The following is a 23,624-nucleotide window of genomic DNA, read 5'->3' on the forward strand; positions in this document are numbered from 1 at the left end:
ATTTGCTGCCCTCAAATGTGCCTAGGGAGTATGTAGGAAGTAGCAGGATGTTAATCAGACTTGTACAAGTTTTTGACAGAAATTCCTTGTCAACCCTTTTGACTCATTGAAGCGGGAAAGGAACACGACAACATCATCAAATTTTATGGGTTCATTCCTACTTTTGAAGCTCCATATCTTTTGCTGAAAATCAAATTTTAAGTTCGGTTCAGTTCTTTTATCCATTAAAGGAACGGGTCATTTAGCTGGTTTTTTTGGTAAACTGTCTCAGTTTCACTCATTAACATGCATAAAAACTAATTTTAGAAAAAAAAACTGTTTTTGGCCTTTTTTGCATTTTAGATTTTCGTATTTTTGCAAGGAATTTTTTGAACCTTTACAAACGTTTTGGTTTAAAATTGGGATAAATTTTGTCTCTTGGTTTTTTAGTACCTCTTCGGTTTTGAAAAGAGCCCCAATAACCTCCCAAAATTTGTGCTGACTTCATCATGCACCTGCAACTTCAATGTCTCAATATTCAAGGGCTAGCCAGATCTGCCAACTCAAATTCCTTGGTTGATCAAATAATATGTCAAAATAAAATTTGATTACTAATTTCTTGTCTTGAAGTGCTGGAAATCCCATTCCTAGTAAGAGTTAGGACATCTGCAAAATACATAAATTTAAAAAAAATGAGTTGAAGAGAGCAATGCTCATTTTTTCTTCAATACCCATGTCCTAACCATTGCTTCTAGAGAAACTTGGAGTAAGCAATATGTGTTCACAAAAAGTAGTCTGACTGAACAAAGATATAATTATGAAAATCGTTGGTCCAAGCCAAATTAGTCGATCACTGATAAAGAAGAAAAAGTTCAAGCCAAAAATGAAGTTTTTCAACCAGCCGCAATTTGTAGATTCCTGAACTACGCAACCTCAGTCGTGGGCCTACTCTACTTTTAGGCTAGAGATCATGGGCGATGAAAAACCCGAAAAAACAAAAGCGTTGTTTGGAACACTCGCTCTTTACTGACTGTAGTGACTGTATGCAAGGCAATCATGTCGTTGATCACCTTGATGATTTTGTGAATGAATATGACTTTCATCTCTTAGTGGATTTCACGTGGTAAGAGATGGGTGGGCGGTGCTCTGCCTTAGAATGTACAATTGTGATCGAACTATCTTCCAGATAGCTGATTTTTCCCAACACCCACCCGCTCTCACCGGCCAATGCCGACCAATATTCCACTTGGAAAAAGGTTTTGCTTGAAGGGTTTGGCAGATCTGAGGCAGAACTTGATGATGCTTTATTTAGGGTCTCGTGTATAGTAGATGGATAATAAAAGAAAAAATTGACGAAAAAATGGTTAAGGAATATAAAAGATTTGAGCACCCTAGGTTCACCCCATAAACCGAATGGTTTGTTTTCAATCATTGTAAACCCCTTGACATGTCTGAACTCTGAGGATCAAAGTCCCATCCATTGCCCTATCAAGTAAAATGCAAGATTGTATTGTTGACCTGAGTGAACACAAAAATCCAAGCTTCAAAGCGCCTTTCTTCCTCAATTCGACCAGCCACAGGAAGCAATCCTCTTTGTCAAATGTTGAACCTTGAAAAATAGTTGCCAATGATTGCCGTCGTCTGGTTTTGATGCTCAAGCACTCACTCCTCGCCGTTCATGGATATGAAGTCCGTACATTAGGAACAAAATCCATCTCATTGTTTCGGGTTGATGAAGACTTAACACAATCACTTCGTTTATTGCATTGCTTATTGATACTGTCACTCGAAAACACGCATTTGGCCAATATTTGTCAGCTTATTTTGTGCTCAAATTTCTTAATAATAAATCGTTCTATAAACAATAATCGTGTTGTTGATATGAAAGGACGTTATCTGATTGATTTTCCTCACTCTCAAGTATTTTCTACTACTTCCACTACTCCATCCGTTGCTGGTATTTGTAAAATTAAAATAGGAAGATCAGTTTGCTTGCATTATTGATGGGTCTCTCAACTTAGCTATTTCGCGTTTTCACGAGCTTTCAGCGACATGGCAGGGGTGCAGCGCTAACCTCCATATCTGGACCTTCCATTTTTCCCGCAAATTGAACAATTATGGAGCCTGAGAAAGAAGAGAGTTGGACTTCATTGATCAAACTAGGCTGAAATCTCAAAGGCTTGAAGGTGTTCCCATAACTCACTTCAAGCCTCTACACTCACTACAATTGACCATAAACCTGGGTTAGGACAAAGCTTATTGACTTGTCTGATTGGCCATTTCCACTGTAGGCCACCTATTGGCACATTTTAACAAATTTGAATCACTCAAAAATTAATTTAATCACATTTGGTTTGTACAGTTTTGTCTGGGGACCCATGGTTGGGGCATGGTTTGCGGAAAACATGTTTTCAGGTTTAACCATTTTCTCAATTAATTCTTGCTACATGGAATACTTGCTGCATCCTCTAAAAGGATCAATTTTACATTTTAACAGTCTGATTGACTTTAAAAATTCATCAACATGTAGGCCTTTTCAATGTCTACATTGCATACGAGAATGAAATCCCTGCAACGGAAAAGGCTGTAAGTTTGATCACCCTAAATGGTGACATTTTGAGGAGATTCCAGTTTGGCTTCTTTCACTCATTCAAATACTAGTCTGACGTTGTTTCATTCTCTTTACACTCAATCCTAGTGCCCTGTATTGAAAAGAGAAAATATTGAGGTCAGAGGACCATTGCAGGAAATTTTGAACCTTCAATTCTGTTCCAAAATATTGAGTTTACATGGATCCCAGATTCAAGCCAAACACATTTTTGTAAATGTTTTTGCTTTCAGGGTTAGTTCTAAGGCTTAAGTTACCCTTTAAACATCCTTATCAGCAACACTAGATTCAAACTAGGTATTTTTAAATAGAAATATAGAAAGTGGCTCAACAACTGGCATTTGAAACATTCAAAGTACATTAAAGGGTGCCTGAAGGGTAGCTAAAGCCGTATATGACACGTAGAATCAGATAATATTGTGTTAATGCGTTTGGTTTGGATCTGGATCGATGAAAACTCAATGTTTTGGAACAGAATTGAAGGTTTAAAATAAACTGCAATGGTCCTCTGACCCCACTGTTGCATTCTTTAATACAGGTCACTAGGATTGAGTGCAACGAGAATGAAACTATGTAAGTCCAGTATTTAAATGAGTAAAATAGGCAACGGTGGAATTTCTCTCAAATGTTTGTAAAATGTGACAAGCACCACCCACTATCTTGGAAAATTAACTTGAAGGAAATTTTACTCACTTCACAAACCTAGAGTAGTGTTACAGCTATCAAAAATCAATGACCATTGCTACATGAGCAAATATATCTAAAGACCTTGCCTCAGGAACAAGGTGAACAAAGCCTTTTCATAATCCACAGGGCTTTATTGTATGGCTGTTGTGTATGTTCTTATGTATGAAACTGAACATGCCATCTTCAGCTTTAAACAAAATATCTGTCCGTAATCATGGAACAAGTTATTGACCCTTGGTTCCTTTTAGTCTGTGCTGGTTTGGCTTGGTCTTGTGAAATTGAAAGTAACAAAGGTGGAGCTTCATGAACACTGACAGGGTTGGCATCAAAACAATCCATCCAACGTTTTTGTCGTCACGCAACAAAAGTACCAAAATTGGGCTAAGAAAATCCGTTTTTTGAAATTTTTGTCCACCTTGGGAAACTTTTGAGACCATTGGGTCCACTTTTTTGATTTGGTTTGGGTTTCCACGGGCTTTTCTAACCGCTACAGGAATGTAATCCCAGTACTATTAAAATGAAAGGTTATAATTTGTCTTTTTCTTACTTTTCAAATTTTACCTAATACTTGGTCTACCAACGAGTTCGAGTTGGCAGACCGAGCTAGTCCTTGAATGTAGGGTTGATTCTGGAATGCTATCTAAAAATTTGTCCAAGTCTGACTTGAAAGATGCAACCGGATCAACAAGGCTAGTATCGTTAAAAGCAGTGAAGGAGCCCGTGAAAGAAGATCCTGAGCGGAATTTCATTCCGCCCAGAGCCATTATACTCTAAGTAACCCAGGGTAGATTCTTCTTGGTCCTTTGCCAGGCTAATGGAATCTTGGCCATTCCTCCCACAAACCAGCTTTGTATCGTCAGCATGAGAAGAGAGACTGGCAGTAATACTAAGGGCAGATTTACACTAGGATGGAAAACAAAGATTGAATCCGGTTTGAGGATGGAAAAAAGATTAGTGCAGAGGCGACTCCAGTCTTTCGCTGTACTGAAGTCGAACAAAAAGAACCATATTGCGAAAAACTCGCTCCAGCAGTAGTCGTACTTCCATCTTCAATCGGATTCAATCCCGATTTTCCATCGTAGTGTAAAGCCACCCTAAGCTTTTGAAGCGGGGTAACGAATATTATAAAAAGAAGGGGCCCTAAGATCGAACCCTAAGGAACACCTGATTTGACATCATGTATGTCACTAAGGAATCCTCCGACCCTAAATAATTTGCTTCCTATCCTGAATGAAGCTTCTTATCCTATTAAGATCCCAATCTCATGAAGTCTATTCAAAGGCATTGGCATTATCAAGATAAACAACATCAACTGGCTCGTGTCTTTCCAGTCCCTCAATGACCTGCTCTAAATGCTAACTCAGTTGGGTAACCGTGCTAAAATGTGCTTGGAACCCGTGCTGGCTAGGAGGAAGGACTTCATTGACCTCAGGAAATTCAAACAAGTTTGGACTTCATGATCTCTCAAACAGCTTCGCAATATTCGAAGTGAGAAAAAATCGGCCTATAGTTACTGGGGAGCGAATCATCTCCCCCTTTCAAATTTTGAATAGCGTGAGCTAGCTTCAGTGCAGATGAAAACTTGCTCTTATAAACGCATTAAGTACGAGAAAACAGGGGCAAGAACCAGTGAGCATCCATCAGAAACCGAGATGTCACGCCATCAGGACCAGGAGAACTTGAAAACCTTAAGTCCCTGATGGCCTCTAAAGCCATCTTGATCTTGATTACAAAATCATCTAAACGCTCAACTTGACTGACCTTGTCAATCTCAACAGACTCATCTTCAGAGCAATGAGCTGTTGCTTCTGAACTCACTGGGGTTGAAAACACGCTAGAGAACTGATCTCCAAGCATATTAGGCATATCTACAATACAAACGGCTTCTCCATCAACCCAAAAGGCCCAACAGGGTGTTTCATTTTTCTCTCAGAGTTCGCATAAGAGAAAAAAGCCTTCGGATTCGACCTGACCTCCTGAAACCACCTCACTCTAAGTTTGTAACAGTTCATACTCGATGGCGACCTTAATCTTAACCTGAAATAGGTCCAATATTTGGAGACTAGCCACAATTACTGGATTCGAAGTGGTCTTCAGCCCTTTTTGCTCTAGAGCGCACCGGCTTTTTGAGTAATGGTCGACCCTATCTCAAGGACATAATGATCTGTCAGATTACTAGGGGTCACATGGACGTACTGGATCATATCAGGGTCATTGGAAAAGACAAGTCCAGAATGTTATTTGCTCTGGTGGCTACATACACATGCTGGAAGAAATTGCGCAAATTCTTCCAGCTTTTCGAACGACTGAGATGTCGATTTAGAAAGGGAAATATCCACGCATATGGACTTAGCTTCCCACACCACAGCTTTAGCCGGAAAATTAAAGTCCCCTACAATAAAAAAACCTCGAGCAAACTGCCTGACCGGCGAATTTGAGAGCTGACATAGAAGAGCTTACCGAACAAGAAAGGGTCCATACATTGTTACAATAGACAGATCAAGACCTTGAAGATGACAAACTAAGACCTCTACTTCTCCATTCGACATTTGTACATGACTAATGTGCAAATCATTCCTAACATATAGGAATACACCCCATGTGGCAGAGATGGAAATATCGAGATTGATCAATTTCTGCCACTTTCTGCCCACAGTGGCTGAAAATTACACTTACACTTCTTTTCACACTCATCAAAATTATTATTGAATACCATATAACTTTTTTTTAAAATGCAATTGTAGTCATTTTGACTTTAAAAAGTTTAGATCAAGTGGCATCCCTGACTCCAATCGATTGCGGTGGCAAAATTCAAACTCGATCACACACCAATTACGTTTTGTGGTTGTATCTCACATTCGATGCAAAAATACCCCATCCAACGTCTCAAAACTACGTACAGGTTAGGCTTAGAAATTAACGGAAGTGATCGTAACTACTAGAAAAATTGATTTAGAATAATACAAAGAATTATATTTTCTGCCATTTTGGCCATTTTCTGCCACTTATTTTGTTTATAATTGGATCTCACATCATCGACACTCTTTATCTAAGGTTCCGTGTAAAGTGTTATTTCATGTTCGGCTCTTCCCGCGCATTTTTGTTCTCGTCGTTTCTGTAAAAACCAGTTGAGTAGTCCACGCCTGCTCGTATAGTTTTGGTTCGATAGAAAAAAAGCACTACGGTTAAACTATACGGTTGATTATATCAACTCTAACATATTGGACCAATTTCTGCCATTTTCTGCACCAATTTCTGGCATTTCTGCCACCATTTCTGCCATTTTCTGCCACCAATTTCTGCCAGTTGGTAGAAATGGCTTTTAATAATTTTTCATCCCAGCCATGTGGGCATATTGGATTATCAGGGCGTATGCTATCACAATGAACTAAGTTGAACCAACTATGGTTAGTTTTTTCATCTACGACTCCTGGCGAAGCCAGGTTTCTGTTATAGAGATGAATGCAATCTCTCTCACAACGGCTAGTTCTTCTAAGACCTTAACTTTTGCTGTCTTTTTTTAAATCAGACAATGCACGTTCAAATATAGCCCTTTATGGCCTCTCTTTGACGGACCAAGTTCACAAGATCTTGGACCATCCTCTCCAACCGTAAAAAAAAAATCTCTCTTATCAACAAAAGCTACGTTCTATGGAGGCAAAGCATGAGCTAATGGGATGGTGGGTTTGAGGAAAGGGTTGGGCAGCTACATTTGAATAGGAACGTATTTGGGAATAGGGTGGGCAGGAATATTAGGGAGGAGAGTGTTTTTATAGGAATAGGGTGGATTGGGTATTTGAGGGAAGAGGAGGGAATGGGAGAGAGAATGGGAGGTAGGAGAGGGGAAGGGTGGAAGCTGAATGGGTTAAGTAGGGGGATTGAGGTGGGATTAGGTTTAGGAATAGAGGTCGGCTCTAAAACTGTGAGTCTAATCTTGTCTGTTACCTTTGCTTTCTTTGCGTCCCTTCTACATGGGACCAGAAAAAAATTTTCCCCTTTTTCTTTTCCTTTTCTTTGGAACTTACTCCTGATCTTCGAGATGAAGGTTATCCATGGGGGCGTAATTAAAAGTCGTTAATCGGCCGTCCAAATTAGTATGATATTGTAGACAACCATCCGGGGGTCTGAAACAATAAACAGTAACAACAACATGTCAAAAAGCGATTGAAATGCAGAATTTACATTTTAAAGTTTCACATTGTTTTTGGAGAAGCAAGTCTGGCAGTCCTGATTAGCTCAATATATCATGTTCATTGTCAAATTCGGGCTCCTAACCGTCTTTGTAAGCTAATACAACGAATGTTGTAAAGCTCCACAAATCATTAGAAATAGTTCTTACATTTGGTATTGTCCCTAGAACTGTGCTTTTTTGTTTTATGAAATAGAAGCAATGACTGATGACACGAATGACTTCAATTAGCAATATCACCAAAAAGGTTAGTACTGTTTATCCAGATTCTGCTTTTTGGGTAAGTACTCACAATCAAAGCCATTTATGAAGCACAAAATTAGTATCAATGAAAATGATGCTTATATAGCGAATGTCCCTTAACTGAAGTTCTAATAGCGAGAGTGCACCGTAATGATAAGTTTCAAAGCCAACACAATCTTGAATTCCCTCACGAGAACACAACTCCGAACCTTGTGACTGTGACCTTGTGACGAACCATTGTTACTAGTACTGATATGTTTTGAAAATTTAGATTGCTCAATTCCTGTGCCTTAATGTTTCCTCGTAATGCATCTTAGATGTGTCTAGTAATACAAATTTCATAGTGAACATGTGGTTTCCCTCATTCTTACGCTGATCGAGATCCGCACTCGATTTGTGTGGCTTTGATCTCAAAAATGCGAGTCGACGCTTCACCCGTGAAGGAAAAGTCCAATTTGGCATTTCCAGAACATCCTCGATCCATATCCACGTAAACTGATAAGGTTTAAAAGAATGCAAGATATTACCTGAATTAAAATATATAGATTGGTAAAAGCCAGCAACCAACGATCACTCACTGTGTTGTCCCGAATTCTGTCCACATATTTCTGGAATGGGTTCATTGGAGCTCGACTGAAAATGACAATACCATGGTTTCAATCATGACTAACATTGGATTTGAATTTCAGACAGCTTCTCGTAGTTCTGTACTTCATTTCAAAATTAATCGTTATTTCTGAAACTCTTTCTACAAAATGGAGATAGGTCTCACCGTTACTTTGAGAGAATCTATACAAAGACTTCCCATGATTTCATCGGTCAACGCCATCCCTTGGATTGAGAATGTCAAGAAATCCAATCTTAAATAACATACATCTGAAAGACAAACAAAACTAATGATTTCATTGTCGTTACAAGCATGATTACGTCAGTGCAGAAATGATACGTGAGTAAGATCAGATCAGAGAGCCAAACAATCAGCTGAAGGGCATTTTCATGAAGAATATGGCAACGATAATGACTGGGACCGGCCAAAACTTGTAAATAAATATGGTCTTTATTGACAGCAAATTTGAATGTAACACCAATTGAATAAGAAAAAAGAAAAATGGCAAATAAACTTTCAAAAACATGGGCATCAGCAAGTTTTGGGGTGCTGAAAGGGCTATTTTTGCCTTCCATATCAAGCAACACTTAGATGAAAAAGAAAATTATAGCATAACAACTTCACGTATTTGGATTTGAAGTCGCCATTCCTAGGGAGCAGATTCTTGTCTTGTCCATGCTGACTCCTAGACTGATCAGTATCTTGCACATCCTTAGTTTGTTTCTTCGGAGTCAGATGACAGCTCTCTCGCTCGGCCTGCCATCTGATCACATCCTTAGTAATTCGTGAAATTATAAATCTCAGTTCAGTATCAGAAGAACAATAATGTCAGATCGTAGCAAATGTATTGCAGAACAATTTTGTCATAAAAATTGAGTTTTTTAAGTCTCTTGAAAGTAACAGAAAGCTAATTCTTCCCAAATGAACCATCCGTCATCAATGAAAATGTGTTTCTTCTAACACCAGACCTGTCGGTTTTCGTGTCATTTTAAGAGCCCCGTATTTACAAACCTGTAATAAAATCTTACCTCAAGAGCACTTATTGATGGTGAAACTTTGGCCATTAGTTGTAGATAATCCGGATGGGAAGTTGTCATTACGAAGATATGTACAATTCTGAGCCGTGGTCCCACCTGATGTTAAATAGAACACACAACACACTCCAAATCTGAAAAGAGGTGAGCTTATTCATTGATAGGTATTGAGTTTTGAGTTTTCCAAACTGAAGTACTCTACCCTGCAGCACAATTTCCTGAAGAACTTCCACCTCTCTGGATGCATTCATTGGCAGTGTAGCAGGTACCGTTTCGATTTCCGTTGGCTCCACTAAAACATAATTTGGTAAACTTGAACATTGAAAACAGAAAACATTGAAGGAGAAAATCGAATGACTTTGCCAATATAATACTCTGCAATAGTCTAAGTTTGAATGAAGCTAAGATAAAACTTTCTGAATGTCGGGACCAATCCTCAATCTTCAAATCTTTTCTGATCCCATTTTCGCCTGAACTTGAGATTGCACCCTACATTATGACAAACTGCCTTGAAGTGTCATTTTGTTCGGCAAAGTGTTTTAAAGTAAAAAGTGAAAAAACACAAAATCAACCGAAAATCATTATTTTTCAATGATCAAATTTACTTACCTGCCAACAGAGCTTGAGCTCTGACAAGGTCCATTGTCGAAGGAAACTATGTTGAATAATGAAAACACTAAAAAAAAGTTGGGCATGGTTAGGAGCTATTTGCGTATAAACACAATTTTGATATTTGTTTGAACTAAAGTGACAAGCCCTCTAGTTTGAACTGTTTCGAAGCCCCCCAAAGACCATCGGATTCATTCAGTGCATCATTAAGATCTCACACTTATCTCATAGAAAGAAGTAGTAAGGATGTTGTATATAGGGTATTACCCTAGGATTAAGAAAGACAAAAAAATCTGATCAGAAGCCAAATTTGAGTTTTCTGATTGGGGTAACCAGGTTTTGAAGGTTGGGCCTCATTTGCTTCTCCGTTGGGAGCTGGGGTCACGTGTGTGAGCCTTGCCTTCCAACGAAACCAATTATCACATAGTCCAATTGTTTTCCATGGGTAGTGTCGAGTTCGTATTGAGTTTGTTCTCCGTCGGTGGGTGTGATTAGAGTCTAAATGTTTTCTGCAGGGAAAGGTCGGGTATGAGAATCGGACCAGTTACTCGCTCTCCCATTCACGGATAAGCCATTTTTCCTGCTTGGCTTGTTTGACAAAAGCTCAAGCTTTTCCTGAAAACGCAACTAGAATCCCAATATTTTACTCACAAAAAGAGCAACAAACATCAGAGTACTTGCTTTTTCAGCTCGTGTCTATTCACCGTGAGAAATAGCTGAGACGAAGCACCCAGAGTAATCAGATTTGATCTAAAAACCTGCATGGTTTAAGGCTTTTTTTGAAGGGTCCAAGCTAACAGACAGTTAGGCTTATGGACAATAAGGGCCTTTGATTTAAAAGACTTTGAAATAATGAAATATCTTGAAACCTTGGGTCTTTAGTTCAGAATTTGCAAATTTGTTTCGTATTGCCATTTTTCATGTGTCCTTTTTTGCATTGAAACAAGCTTACACATTGACGTTATTTTTTTCTGAAAAAAAATATTTCGTGCTTTCAATGTTTTTGGTGATTATTTGTCCCTCAAAGTTTATTCCGAGCCCTGCTAATAACTTATAACACACAAAAAAGACAAATCAAAGTCAAGCAAAATGTTGCTACAAAAGGACAAGGCAGTAATAACGTAATTACAAGTAACGAAATCCGATATTTCGTTGCTTTTTTCAAGAAGAACCTCCAATCCCAATACAATTCAAAATAATGCAATTGTAACGAGCCAAAGAAAATTTCAAGCTTTCCCAGCAACTTTCCAGGAATTATCGAATGCTAAGACAAACAAAAATAAACAATATTTTATGGATACCGTGCTGTAACGCATTCCGTTGAGGGAAAAGCAGGACTTGCCCATAGAGACATTGTAGGTTTTCTTGGCTGTCATTTTTGAAAACATGAAATAAACTGCGGCGGCTATGGGAAAGCTTCAAATAAGAAATCTCAAAAGCAAAATCAAATTTCAGCACATTTTGGGAGAAATCAAGTATCATTTTGATATACACATGTTTATGCTCTGTTAGCATGTTTTGAAATCTATTCAGCAAATATCGCATCCTACAATTCAACTAAAATTATTAATTATTTATTTTATCAATTTGTTCCGACTTTTCTAAAACTATTGCTCTTGATTCATTTACTTAAAAAAATCTAGTTGAAAGTTGCGAGAGCTAAGTTAAAACTCAACAAAAGCATTCATCCAATGAAAAAATATTCTTGAAAATATATTGAAGCTAAAGAATGGGGACTGAGACTTTAAAGATCAGAAATTACATTTCCAATTCAGCTTGATCGTTTTTGTACTTATGCTACTATACCTTGTTGTTTTAGTTTTTAGTTCAATCAAACGATTAATTTAAAGTCATTGGTTTTTGGCTCTCAGAGATCGAGATTTAACATACCACATATGGAATCAGATGGCTTTATTCCGGTAATCTTTAAAGGGAAAAGGCCTAACCACGGCAATTTCACAAATGAACTCGAAGTCTTGATGTCTATTTAACAGTTTACTATATTCAAATGAGTTGATAGTACGCTCTAAAGAGCTGGCAAAAAATCGAGCTTTTAAAATTTGGGCGAAAACTTTATTTTTGGGGAATCAGGCCAGGAGATCAATATTATATTGTAATCTCAAAACAAAACTAGAATTTTCGGCTCAATCTCATTCAGGTTCATAAGCTCATAAGGCAATAAAATCAAAATTGTTCCCTATGAATACGGCGTTTTTTCAATAAATTCCTAAATTGGACTAGATTTGCTCAGACCCAGAGGCGTGAAGCCCGTTGAACGTCCAAGTACGAAAGTTCTAGTAGTTCATGGGCGAACACGTTCATTCTGCGAAATGACTAGCAGCGAGCTTTGAGAGGGCATAATTTTCAACTAAGTTGATCAATTGAGTTCAAAACTGGAGTAGGTACACATAAAAATGAACATTATAGATCATCAGTAACATCAAAAAATGAATAAATCATTTTATAAGATTCAAAGGGTTACCTGGATTTGATGAACAATGAACCACTTGGAAAAGGTGCCAACACGGATTCCAATCCCATGGAACTCGCTCACCAGCATATCAAATAATAAAGTGAAGATGGAACTTGCTTCTAAAATTCTCTTGGATTGCTGCTTTGTTGGAATTCTAAGTAGTTAAGGAATTGGTGTCCATTGGTCGAGTTCAATGCGATTGGATTCTGCGTTGTCATTATTCTTCGTGGTTCGTCCAAAAAATAGCATATTCTCAGTTCTTGGACATTGATTGCTCTTGGTTTAATGTATAGTACATAGTCTGCAGGAAGGTCTATCTTTGTTCTCTTGGATGTTCTGTAACTTGAGATAGAATGGAACCACCAAGACATTCGTAGAGGTTGAGATCCATTTCCTTGAATCCTTGTGTACTCTTTGATTTATCTTGTCTTCTCTTTGAAATATCATGTCTTTTGATTGGTCTAGGTAGAGATCCATTTGGTTTTGCATGTTCTCACATTCTTCATTCAGGACGCTGATTCGTTGACATGGAATTCCAAGTCTCAAGGTGTATTAGAATAAGCGCAGTTCTGTTGACATGGCCCCCCGAGATATTCGGTATGAATGAGTTTTGTGTGAGCATAGATATCTTAGGTATCTGAATACTGTCTGTGTCTTGGTGAGCTAAGATTGAGACATGATATTATATATGCTTTGAAAACTTACCAACCATCTGAAAGCTGGAAATAATTATCGATTATCTCGGTCTTTCCTGGCTCTACATAACATTTTAGAACTTACATTGGCTTAAACTTAATTGTTCCCATTTCTCGAACATAAAGAATAGTAGAGATTTGAAAATATAACTTACGTTTTCCTTGGCGCACTGATGTTTCATTTCTAATGTTGTGTTTCAGTCCTTGGCTAAGACAAAGAGTTCCTAAAAGGAGAACAAGTCTCAAAAAAGTCACGTTTAAGTTAGATCCCATGGCAATGGTTGTGTCTAGTCGAGAGGTAAATTCCTACTGAAGATCTAGAGTGATTTTTCTTGAACAATCAGAACACCGAATGATGTGTTCGCACGCCGACATGGTTGGAATCCACTGAGAAAAGTTCATTTGAGAGGAGCGCTTCACAATTAGCAATCAAATGGTGTCAAATAAAAAAAAGGATCTTGTGACCATTATTTTGACACCCAAACTAAAATAAAATCCATTACAGTTTCGCCTGTAAAGCAAACGCGAATCAGCGATAAATTCTTGACGGTTTTATCTAGAAAAAGGCAATCATTTGAAACCCCAGTTATGCACCATTCCCTCGCAACCGCAGAAGAACTTTTTATTCAATGGCAGTTGCTTAAATGAGGCTTGAAGAAAATTGAGATATTGGCGACATCTTTTCATGTCAACGAGCTTGAAGAGAAGAGCGAGGGCTTGCCGGAGCGTCTCTCCACAGAGGTTAAGATGTTCACCAAGTCAACTTCAAACTTGGATAAACCTCACACAATTAGAGTGACGGCCATTGAGCGAGCAGTTTTTTGTGATGTTTTCAAGGTATAATCTTGACTCAAAAACAATTAGATGCATTGAAATCTGCCTTCTCTTCATTAGTGAATGAAAAATATAGTTTTAAACAGTTGTTGCTAGTTTCCATTGCGAGGTAGAGAGTTGAGATTATACCCCTGAAAACCGTTTTTAATAAAAGAAAATAATTCTTACTGATAAATAGTTCCAGGCTCTCAATGAGTCAAAGGTGCTCCTTCTTTGGTTTGATATTAACGTAATCTTGAAGGTACTAAGGCTTAGCAAATCCTGTTAGAGGAAATGTCTTTGAAGCCACGTTTTGAATGACAAGTCCCTGCAACTTTGAGTGAAATCAACCTGAGTATAGGAGCATTCATCTTGTAAGAAGAAGTTTTGTTAACCCAGAATAACTAATCCTTTCAAAGCGAGGAGCTAATTTGAATTGGTAAAGCTGCAGATTTATGTACCTTAATGTTTTGGAAGGCCCAACGTTGGGTTCTAACCCGCGGGATTTCATCTTGAAAAAAGGCCCTGGATTAGATAAATTGTTTGGAAATGAAAGAGGGGCCACAAACTGTAGCCTCAGAAGGTTATTTGACCGCATATGCAACATCTTCGCCCTTCCCCAGACTAAAAACCTGGAGCTCTGTTCTGCATGTTGCTTTCAAACAAGTTTTTGAACCAATCATTTTTTTGAGAGACCTGGCTCTAAAAAAATAGTGATTTCAATGTAGCTCAAACAAACAAGTCACAGAGGCCTCTGTTTTATGTGCTTTGATTTTTTCCATATAGTATGCACACAACTATTTGCACATTTAGCCCCATTCAGACGTCTAAAAACCGTTTCTGTAGACGTTTGAATCATAGGCATCCTAAAATATGGTTTACGTTCTGCACTTCAGAGGCGGCTTTTAGAACCAGCCTTTAACAAATATAGTGCAGAATAGGCCGATTTCTCTTCGTTGAATTACGATGCGGTTAATTTGCTTTGATCTTATTCTATCAAAGTCTTTTGAACAGTTAATGATCCAGGTCACAATATCCAGAAAAAGAAATTGCGTTCATGGAATGTCATGAGTATAGCCGTAAAAAAACAGTCGAATAGCTGTTTTAACACTTTTTCCGACTTTTTAGGGTCTATTCGATTATTTGGGGTCCATTCGCCTTTTCCCAGCATTTTTGCCGTTTTTACACATTTCGTCCATTTTTCGCATTTTGTCTATTTTCATTTGAACGTTTCTGCTTCCGTCAACGAAACAAGAGCTAACGAAACTTGACGAAACGCAAAAAAGGCAGACTTCGAGATCACGTTGTAATGTTTCAAAACAGGGTGAGCTAGGGCATACTCTATGGCTAGGGAGTTGTCTGAACAAAGCTCAAAGCTGCACGGCGTAGAACTGCACTTACAGATCAAACAAAACACTTTGTAAAGGTACTTAGCCATGTCTCGCTCTCCTTTTCTGATGCACGTATTGAAGCCTTCCCTCCAAGACCACTTGAACCTGATATTGATGGAAACCTTCACATAAGCATTAATAACTTCCAAGTAACTTGCTAACAATTTCTTCAGGTTGACCTGATTGAGGGGAAGACCATTCAATTTTGGAAGTTTTTGGAAAGCAATTTCCAAATTAGCCACCTTTTGGGGCCCATTGTGGTTTGCTTAATGTCCAGAGGCTTTAAACTCGGAATTTAGCGTCTGGTACCTAAAACTCTTGAAATACACCACTCAATGCTTGTTTTCCGCATATCTTATCAACTATTTTCCCAACTATTTTGCCATCTTCCCAACTTTTTTAACTGCTATTTTGCCAAGTTTAATCGGCTATTTTTTACGGCTCTAATAATGAGTAGCTTTTTTAGCAATCTACTGTGCCTCTTTCCCATTTGGTTTGTGCTCTTCAACATTGGAAATAAGCGCCCATGTTACTTCTGGAATGATTGCATGCTCAAGGTTCAGTTCCAAACTATTTCAATGTTTTCGATCTTTGGTCTCTCCTGTTTTTGTCTTTCCAACCAGATATCTACAAATGAGATTTACTCTTCCATTAGTTGGACAAAATCTGCAGCTGCAGCTGGATGCGAGCACTTTTGTCCTACCTGCAGCTGTAGTCTATCCCATTTTTGCTTTACTAAAGGCAGGATGACACGTTAGTGCTCAAATTTAATGCTGGGTCCAAATCTTGTTAAACTTGGCACTCTTGGTGTTCAAAGGGAAAACCTTACTGATGGTGCAGCACTATATGGTCCAAGAATACTCAATTTTGTGTAAAGTTCCTTAAAATGTCGTCCAAAACCGTAATGAATTCAAAAGAACACGCTCAGGATTAAGGTTGAGCACCAAGCTTGAGCACCAGTAATTTTATACCTTAAGGCATATACTCTCCAATTTACCTTGGTGTCAAACCACAGAACGTGATCTCGACATTGGCAATTAGAAAGAATGAGTACAAAGTGACATCTGACTAGAGCTTATTAAGGGAGCAACCTTGTAAGAGAATGAGGCAGGTTTAGATAGGCTTCTTAAGATAACTTAAGAAGACGGTAAAAGGATGGAGTAACAAGTCATGCAAATTCGCCGTTCTAGTAATGAAATGGAATAACACTTCCTTTTCAAAAATTGGAGGAAATAACAGATCTTACCACCGGATTCCTTAGTAATGACTAATGTTGTTTTGATTAATCTATTGATAAAGGTTCAACTCAAATCAGTGAGAACACTTTGAGAAGTACAATTTGAAGCGGCACTGAAGTCTTGCAAATTAATTCCCTGTTAATAAGATTGTTACCGCAGTCTCTCATTGACAAAGTTGATGTGTATCCAAAATCGTGCGTCGTTTTGTTTTTTTGACAAAACACTTTTGGCATTTAGACAAAAAAATTTGCCATAAATTTTAACTGCAGAGAAACCGTAAAATTACACGCATTGAACAGAAATATGAATTAGATTTGGACGTTTGTTGGTTAGGAGCTTATTTCATTGAACGCATTAAAAAAATGGGATTAATTTGTACAGTGTTGAAGATGTTTCACTCGCACGCCGAAGCACAGGTTAAGCTATTTTTGCTTGACTGGTAGAGAAGAAGAAAAACAGATTGCAATTCTGACATGCTGGAACGCTTCGGTGACGGGCACCCATCCTTTTCATTTAAATTTAAATCAGTATTCGTTAGTTGTGACGAATTCAATGATAATATATTTTCACAATCTGAGTTCAGCTACTCTATTTTGAAGTCAGGTTCGTCAACTTTTTGGTATCTGAACTTGCTACATCATGAGCTTCAAATGAAACTTTGGGACGCTTTGAGAGTTCTTGCTCTTACATTTCATCTTTTTCTGTATTCGTCTTAATGTGAATCTTACAACTCTCGTTTGCTATGGTCATGTTTAAAATACCAATCCTACACAGCTGTAACCAATCCCTCTGTAGAGCCCTTAAAACTTCTAAATAAAGAGGAAGTGTCCAGCCCGATCGATCCAGCCAATACTTTGGGAGATTAATTTGAGTCTGTCTTTTCAACCCTTGCTCAACAATAAGCAGACGATCCCTGTTTCGGCGATGCCAGTTACTCATTAGAGGACGTCAGTCTTGACGAACACGATGGTCTGGAGGCAATTAGAGCCCTGAAATTCTCAAGCGCTCCAGGGCCTGATGGTGTGATGGCCCAGTTCCTAAAACGAACAGCACAAGTCATAGCAGGAATCTTTTCAATTTGATGAATCGATCTCTTGCCGAGGGACGTGGGCCCACCCAACTAAACACGGCCCATATAGTCCCCGTTGATAAAGGAGAGGAGATGGGAGTCAACCCGACAATTATAGACCTTTTTCATTAACTTCCAATTTAACCAAGGTCATGAAATAGCTAGTTAAGCCAAAGTTGCTTAAATAGCGTCTCATATGGGGTACCATTCTTGACCAACAAAATGGGTTTCGCACTCATTTTGGCACTTGCGGGACATCAACACAAACTGTGTAGATGTTGTTTACTTGGACTTTGCAAGCACTTTTGGCTTGGCAAATTCTATTGCCAAATTGTATTAATGAAAGTTATTTTAAAGGCAAAGCCTGCTTCTGGATCAAAGAGTTCCTGACCAACCGTACCTATGTTGCCAAAGTTGAAGGCTGCTTGTGACGCCCTTGTCAATTGTAATCCGGAGTTCCTCAAGGCACTATTTTAGGCCTAATTATGTTCATATCATTCATCGCACTGCTATATGCATAACCCCTCAAGCCTTCGATCTCATTTTATGCTGACGACACCAAGGCAGTATTTGAGTTTAATGAATCAGAAAGACCTTCAAAACGGGTTAGACAATCTACATGAGTGGATGTTAGCGCATGGAACATGAACATAGAATTAAATTTCGATAAATTCCGCATTATGATAAGCTCTTTCAAGTACCTAGCAGCAAATGTACAAAAACTAACCGATTGAAATGGCTTCCTATCATGTTCCTAAAATTCATTGATCTTTTTTGTAATTTGGGATTTTAGGGTCCATTATATATATTTCAAACCCAAAAGAGCCATTGCATTTGAGAAGGAAATCATTTATCGTCCAATCTATTTTCAAAGACGGTGTCTAAGATACTAAACCTGAAAATGCCTCATTAAAAGGTAAAAAAACATTCTGAACCTACCTTGACTTATCGTGGCTTGCGACCGAATTGGATTAGACCAGACAACTTTCAAAAACAATTGTCAGGAATAGACCTTGTCATTAAGCTCCATCAAGGGTCTTGGAATGATAATAGAAAACAACTCTTACCTATTTCGACATTCTTCATTTATCTATATATTCATCTATTTGTTACATTAACCTTAAAAGCTTTCAAGGCTTAGTATTGATCAACACAGTGGCAAATTTGAATAGAACAATCAATCGAAAGTGACCGAGAATTTCCAAACTTCGGCTGGGCTTACCGAACATTCAAGTCGAAGGACACATTCGCCATGAAAGCCATTTTCAAATCAATAGTCCAACACCATCTCTAATATGCTTCCCCGATCTAGGCCCCAATACGCCCAATACCCATAGAGGGGAAAAAGGAGATAAGAAGAGTGCAGACACATTTTGCGAGATCCATTTGAGGCGCGCTTACTTTAAGGTATTGGGAAAGACTTCATGCCCTGGGATCATAGAGTACACAGGGTAGGTACGACTGTTATCTGAAGCTTTATGCCTTTAATTGTCTTCTTTCTCTTTGTCTTAACCCGGGAATAAGGCAAAGCGTTAGTGATTGACAAGGTATCTGGTGTGAAATACGCCATAAACACAACCCCGCTAGAGAAAAAGCTATTGAAAAGTATTGAAATCCTCTTTTGATTTTACATCGAGCGTCAACTTTGTATGAATTGCTACCGCCCTCTATTTTACGATTCTGTACATTAGATGGCCCACTGTTAAGCTTTCAACGAGACTTGAACCGTTTTTTGTTGACAATCCCAATTCAGCTTTTCGTTTAAGGGTGTTCTTAAGCCGCAAATTCGAACACTTTGCATGCACAAATATTTTATGAACTATGACTGTTCATAACTCATCCGGAATTTTATTCCATTGTATCGGTTAACAACCCCAGAATCAGCATGACAAAAAGAGTCCAGCTGTAAGGAACACATCTTCAACAATCGGAATTTGCCAAAATAGATTGGAAAAAATGTAATGAAGATACCGACACCGTGTTGAACTCTAGAAGCCTATGTAAAGCCATTTTCATTAAGTAACTTTTGAGTTTGACCACACCAAAAATGAAACTTATTTGTTTTCAATTCAAATTCTTGCCCTAGGAGTTGCTTTTACCGGCGTAATTTAACATATTTAGGTACCTGCTGATTTTTAGATTTGCCCCCTTCTTGGCAAATGTTTTCAATTAGCACCATTCGAAAATTGGCTTTTGATACCAAACTTCTATTGAATGATTTGGGAGAGAACATCTTTCATGAACACGAATACTTATTTTAATATATGTGACGAATGATACATTTTTCAAAGATAGGCAAGCTCAAAAACCAAATCTGTGTACGGTGTATCTCTTCCATTTTCTTATCTGAAGATCCTGAATTTCCAATGTTTAAGTAAAAAAATAGTTAAAGATGCTATTGTGACACTATCCATGCACTCTAAATAGAAAATAGCCTCCACTCTCAGAAATTGTCCTTATTAACAATCTGAGCAATGTTCGATTGTTGTACTCCGGGGATTTGTCCAATGAATTTGCTCATAAATTCTTCTTCAACGTGTTCTTGATACAATTTTCTTGCCTGATCACATCTCAACGCCAGCAGTTCTTCGAAGTCGATGTCTTTGTTCGTAGTTTGATTCTACTAAAGTTGGTTCATCAACCGTCTATGCAGTACAAAGAACACATGGCATGTTGGAAGTCGTTCCGTTGACGATCAAAACTGACAACGCTTTTGCCATGTGGCGGTAATGGAGATTAGCCTTAGCAATAAGAAAGTTCTTTGGGCGTTGTAAAACTTTGAGAAGGATCCTGTCATTAAGTGAAAATTTTAGATGTGGAGTTTTTTTGGTTTATTTCGATTTCATTCGATGCAATATTTGGTTGCACAAGAGCTGAATCAGTTCATGCAAAATGAAATTCAATATGGGATTATTTTCTTTAAAAGGACTACAAATACCCCAAATATGGTCTAAAATAGTTCTTGTTGGACATTAGTGGTCATGAACATATCATCGAATTTCCAGGGCCTGGTCACACGAGTGGGTCTGTCGACTGATTGTACGACAACCACATTCATCAGTCCCAATGAGATTGAAATGGTTTGTCTAATACCACAACGTCAAACGGCTCTGCGACTTTTTTTCTGTTGTTAGTCTAATTGAGTTCAGCTTCAGGGGAAATAGTTCTCAACGCACCAAAATATCCCGAGACTTTTACCATTAAGCCGAAAGACATCCTGTCTGAGCTAATCCATGTGGTAGTAACCACGAGGGCTTGTAGCCGCCGTAATAAATTTGGGAATTCTAAGTCCATCATTTGATACTAATGACTAATGACTTTCAGCAGACGAGTGTTTGAATTTACGACTTGGTCTACCACAATGTAGACTTTCTTATGGTATTAAGATTGTACCAGGCTTTGTCTACCTGGCCAAAGGAACCAAAGGTTGTGACTGCCTTAAAGTTTGGGAAACATCCGCCACTCCGACGTTCACTTCTCGCTCACATCTTGAACCGTGCTAATTTGACGAAATTGAAATTGGGCCATTCTTGGCAGGGCGAGACGTTTAGAGCAATTTCGTGAATTGGAAAGAACAAAATCTACCAAATGGACCTTTTTTGCATAGCTTCAACTCTATTGATCTTTTGCATGGCATGGAATTGCAGGACAATCTGATTTTTGCAAAGTAATTAGCATTCCTCATCTTTTTAAATTGACAGTACTGAACGAAGATGCATTTGGTTAACAGTTTTTGTCATACAGATCACTAAAATCCTAACAGTAAGCCAAGGAGAGCTCAGTATCACCTTTGAGTGTGGCTTTTTATGAGTCAAAGCTTCAAAGACAAAGAGCTAACAATGCCTCTACTAAAGCCAACTTCTTGGCGAGTTCCAATGCAGGTAAGGTACCTGCTACTCAGTTACCGATTGTTGTCTTAGAGAAGCATTTTATTTCACTTGAATGAGGTGTGATAGCAATTGAAGATCAATGTGGGGGATACAGTAATATCCGCCATGATTTTCATTTGAAAGACCACATTTTATGGTGTGCTGCAGAGATCTTAACGTTTGGCAATGCTTGGAGTGCGAACGCACTGGCGTCGAGACAAATTGTTAGATTGTGTGGAATGTTAAATCACTCATCTTGTTCCATACTTGGAAAACTTTTGTCAGAGACTCCATGCCAACAAGACACTTTGTATTCGATGGCGAGAAGCATTCTGTATTACACTTATCTATTTAATTTGAATACAACGCCGGCAACGACCCTGTTTTGATTTATTTGATTGATTGAGTTCAGGTAGATTTACGACAATGCAAAAGGTGGTTAGAGCTGGATATATGACGTAGTTTAGAGACGTTTGTTCTTGAGTGAGTGTTTCCTTGTATGCTAGATCATTTTCTTCATATTCTGAAACACAGGCCATATAGTTCTTGGTTTCAATAAAACCTGTGCCAAGAGAAGGAAAGATAGTTTTACGATCTTAAATTGGACGAGTTGTGGAGGAAAGATTCGAAATCGGTCGAAAACGGATGAAACGAATGAAAACGTGATGGTCGAAGTCAAGATGGTTTATTTCGCTGCAATCAGCAGCATTCAGCTAAAATTTTGACGAATGGCAGAAACATTGATCACAATGTGGGGGTGATGTCTCAAGGTTTTTTTTAAATAAAAAATGATTAAAAACAAACATTGAAAAAGTCGTGGTATTCTTGGATAATGGAACCAACAACTTTTTGGCGAAATTATTTTCAGGGGCGCAGTAATCAAACATTTAATAATAATAATCTTTATTACGGCTCTTGGTCATGTCATGGCGTAAAAATAACTATAAAATAAAATATGCTGTTTTTACAATATACAGAGTTTGTTGATAAAACAAGAAAAATGTCAAGAAGGTAAAGGCAATAAAATAGTTCACTAGAAAGTCATATCACAATGCGTATGACTAGAATTGGTTCAATGCACATGAAAAAAGGTAAGAGTGGAATCACAGACAGTACAAACAGAGTTAGGTAAAGGTAAATGATGAAATTCTTGGTTATCGCAGAGTTGAGGATGGGCCATATTGAACAGATCTTTTGTCAGCTCCCGTCGTTGGTGGCATTTGGCCGGGAGCCAATGACCGCCAATACTCCGAGGGGATGTCGGGCCAAGGACAATAAGGTGTTATTAAGTCCTTGACCGGGAAGGACAACTTGTGTCCGGACATCACCTCCGGAAAGGTTAGGTTCCCAACACTGTTGGACACTAACCTTGCCAGCCCGATGGTGAAGGGCTCGGTTTCGCATAGCAAATGCGTCCTTTCATTGTTGACAGATTGCGGCACGCACAGGTATTGTTTGAGGAAGTTGTTGAAGATGGCATTGGCGGATTTGAGGGCGGATTGGGCGGAGTTTGGGAGCCAAAGGTGAAGGCCGTAGAGGAAAATTGGAGTGATGTAGGTCCGGAAGAGTTGAAGAACTATTTGAAGGGGAAGATTCTTGATAGGAAGTCTATTGCAAATGTATCCGACCCTGGCCCTGGCTTTGACTATTGATGATTTGAGATGATTGGTGAAGGAGAGTTGAGTTGAGAAAGTGAAACCGACATAATTAAAATTATTGACGATTTCAATAGGACTATTGTTAATATGGAAGGAGGTGGGAGGCAGACGACCTTTATGGAAAACCATGGCCTTCGTCTTGATGGTGTTGACTTGAAGGCCGTTCTCTTGTCAATGGAGTGGAGTGCATTGATAGCATTTTGCAATTCCACGGCTGAATTAGCCAAGATAACCAGGTCGTCTGCATATTGAAGATATTGAACCGGAAAATGGTTGATGGTGGGGCCTTGGTGGGTGAGGGTTGCGGGCAGGTCGTACACATAAAGATTGAAAAGAATTGGCGATAGTAGATCCCCCTGTGGAAGGCCAATGGAAGTGAAGCAGCAGGGGGAAAGCGGAAGAGCACACGTCTGAACCATCTGAGTCCTGCATATTGAATATATTGAATAGGAAAATGGTTGA

General features: G+C 38.6%; 1 protein-coding gene and 1 long non-coding RNA gene across 2 annotated transcripts in view; both read right to left on the bottom strand.

Moving 5' to 3' along the window:
- Window positions 1-8,620, bottom strand: part of LOC131879231 (uncharacterized) — an 8,893-nt gene extending 273 nt beyond the window's left edge. The window contains exons 1-4 of the mRNA XM_059225494.1: window positions 8,479-8,620; window positions 8,285-8,339; window positions 8,078-8,201; window positions 7,300-7,398 (exon numbers count right to left, since the gene is read on the bottom strand). Coding sequence (XP_059081477.1) covers window positions 7,300-7,398; window positions 8,078-8,201; window positions 8,285-8,339; window positions 8,479-8,535 — 335 coding nt within the window. The 5' untranslated portion in view covers window positions 8,536-8,620. The remainder of the gene's footprint in view (window positions 1-7,299; window positions 7,399-8,077; window positions 8,202-8,284; window positions 8,340-8,478) is intronic.
- A 1,366-nt stretch (window positions 8,621-9,986) lies between these two features.
- Window positions 9,987-13,499, bottom strand: LOC131879232 (uncharacterized). Its single transcript, XR_009373122.1, has 3 exons — window positions 13,435-13,499; window positions 13,280-13,348; window positions 9,987-10,023 (listed from the first exon to the last, which is right to left on the bottom strand). It is a non-coding gene; the product is annotated as an uncharacterized LOC131879232 (long non-coding RNA).
- Window positions 13,500-23,624: the final 10,125 nt, after the last annotated feature.

The sequence above is a fragment of the Tigriopus californicus genome, chromosome 4, assembly GCF_007210705.1.
Source record: "Tigriopus californicus strain San Diego chromosome 4, Tcal_SD_v2.1, whole genome shotgun sequence".
NCBI lineage: Eukaryota > Metazoa > Arthropoda > Copepoda > Harpacticoida > Harpacticidae > Tigriopus > Tigriopus californicus.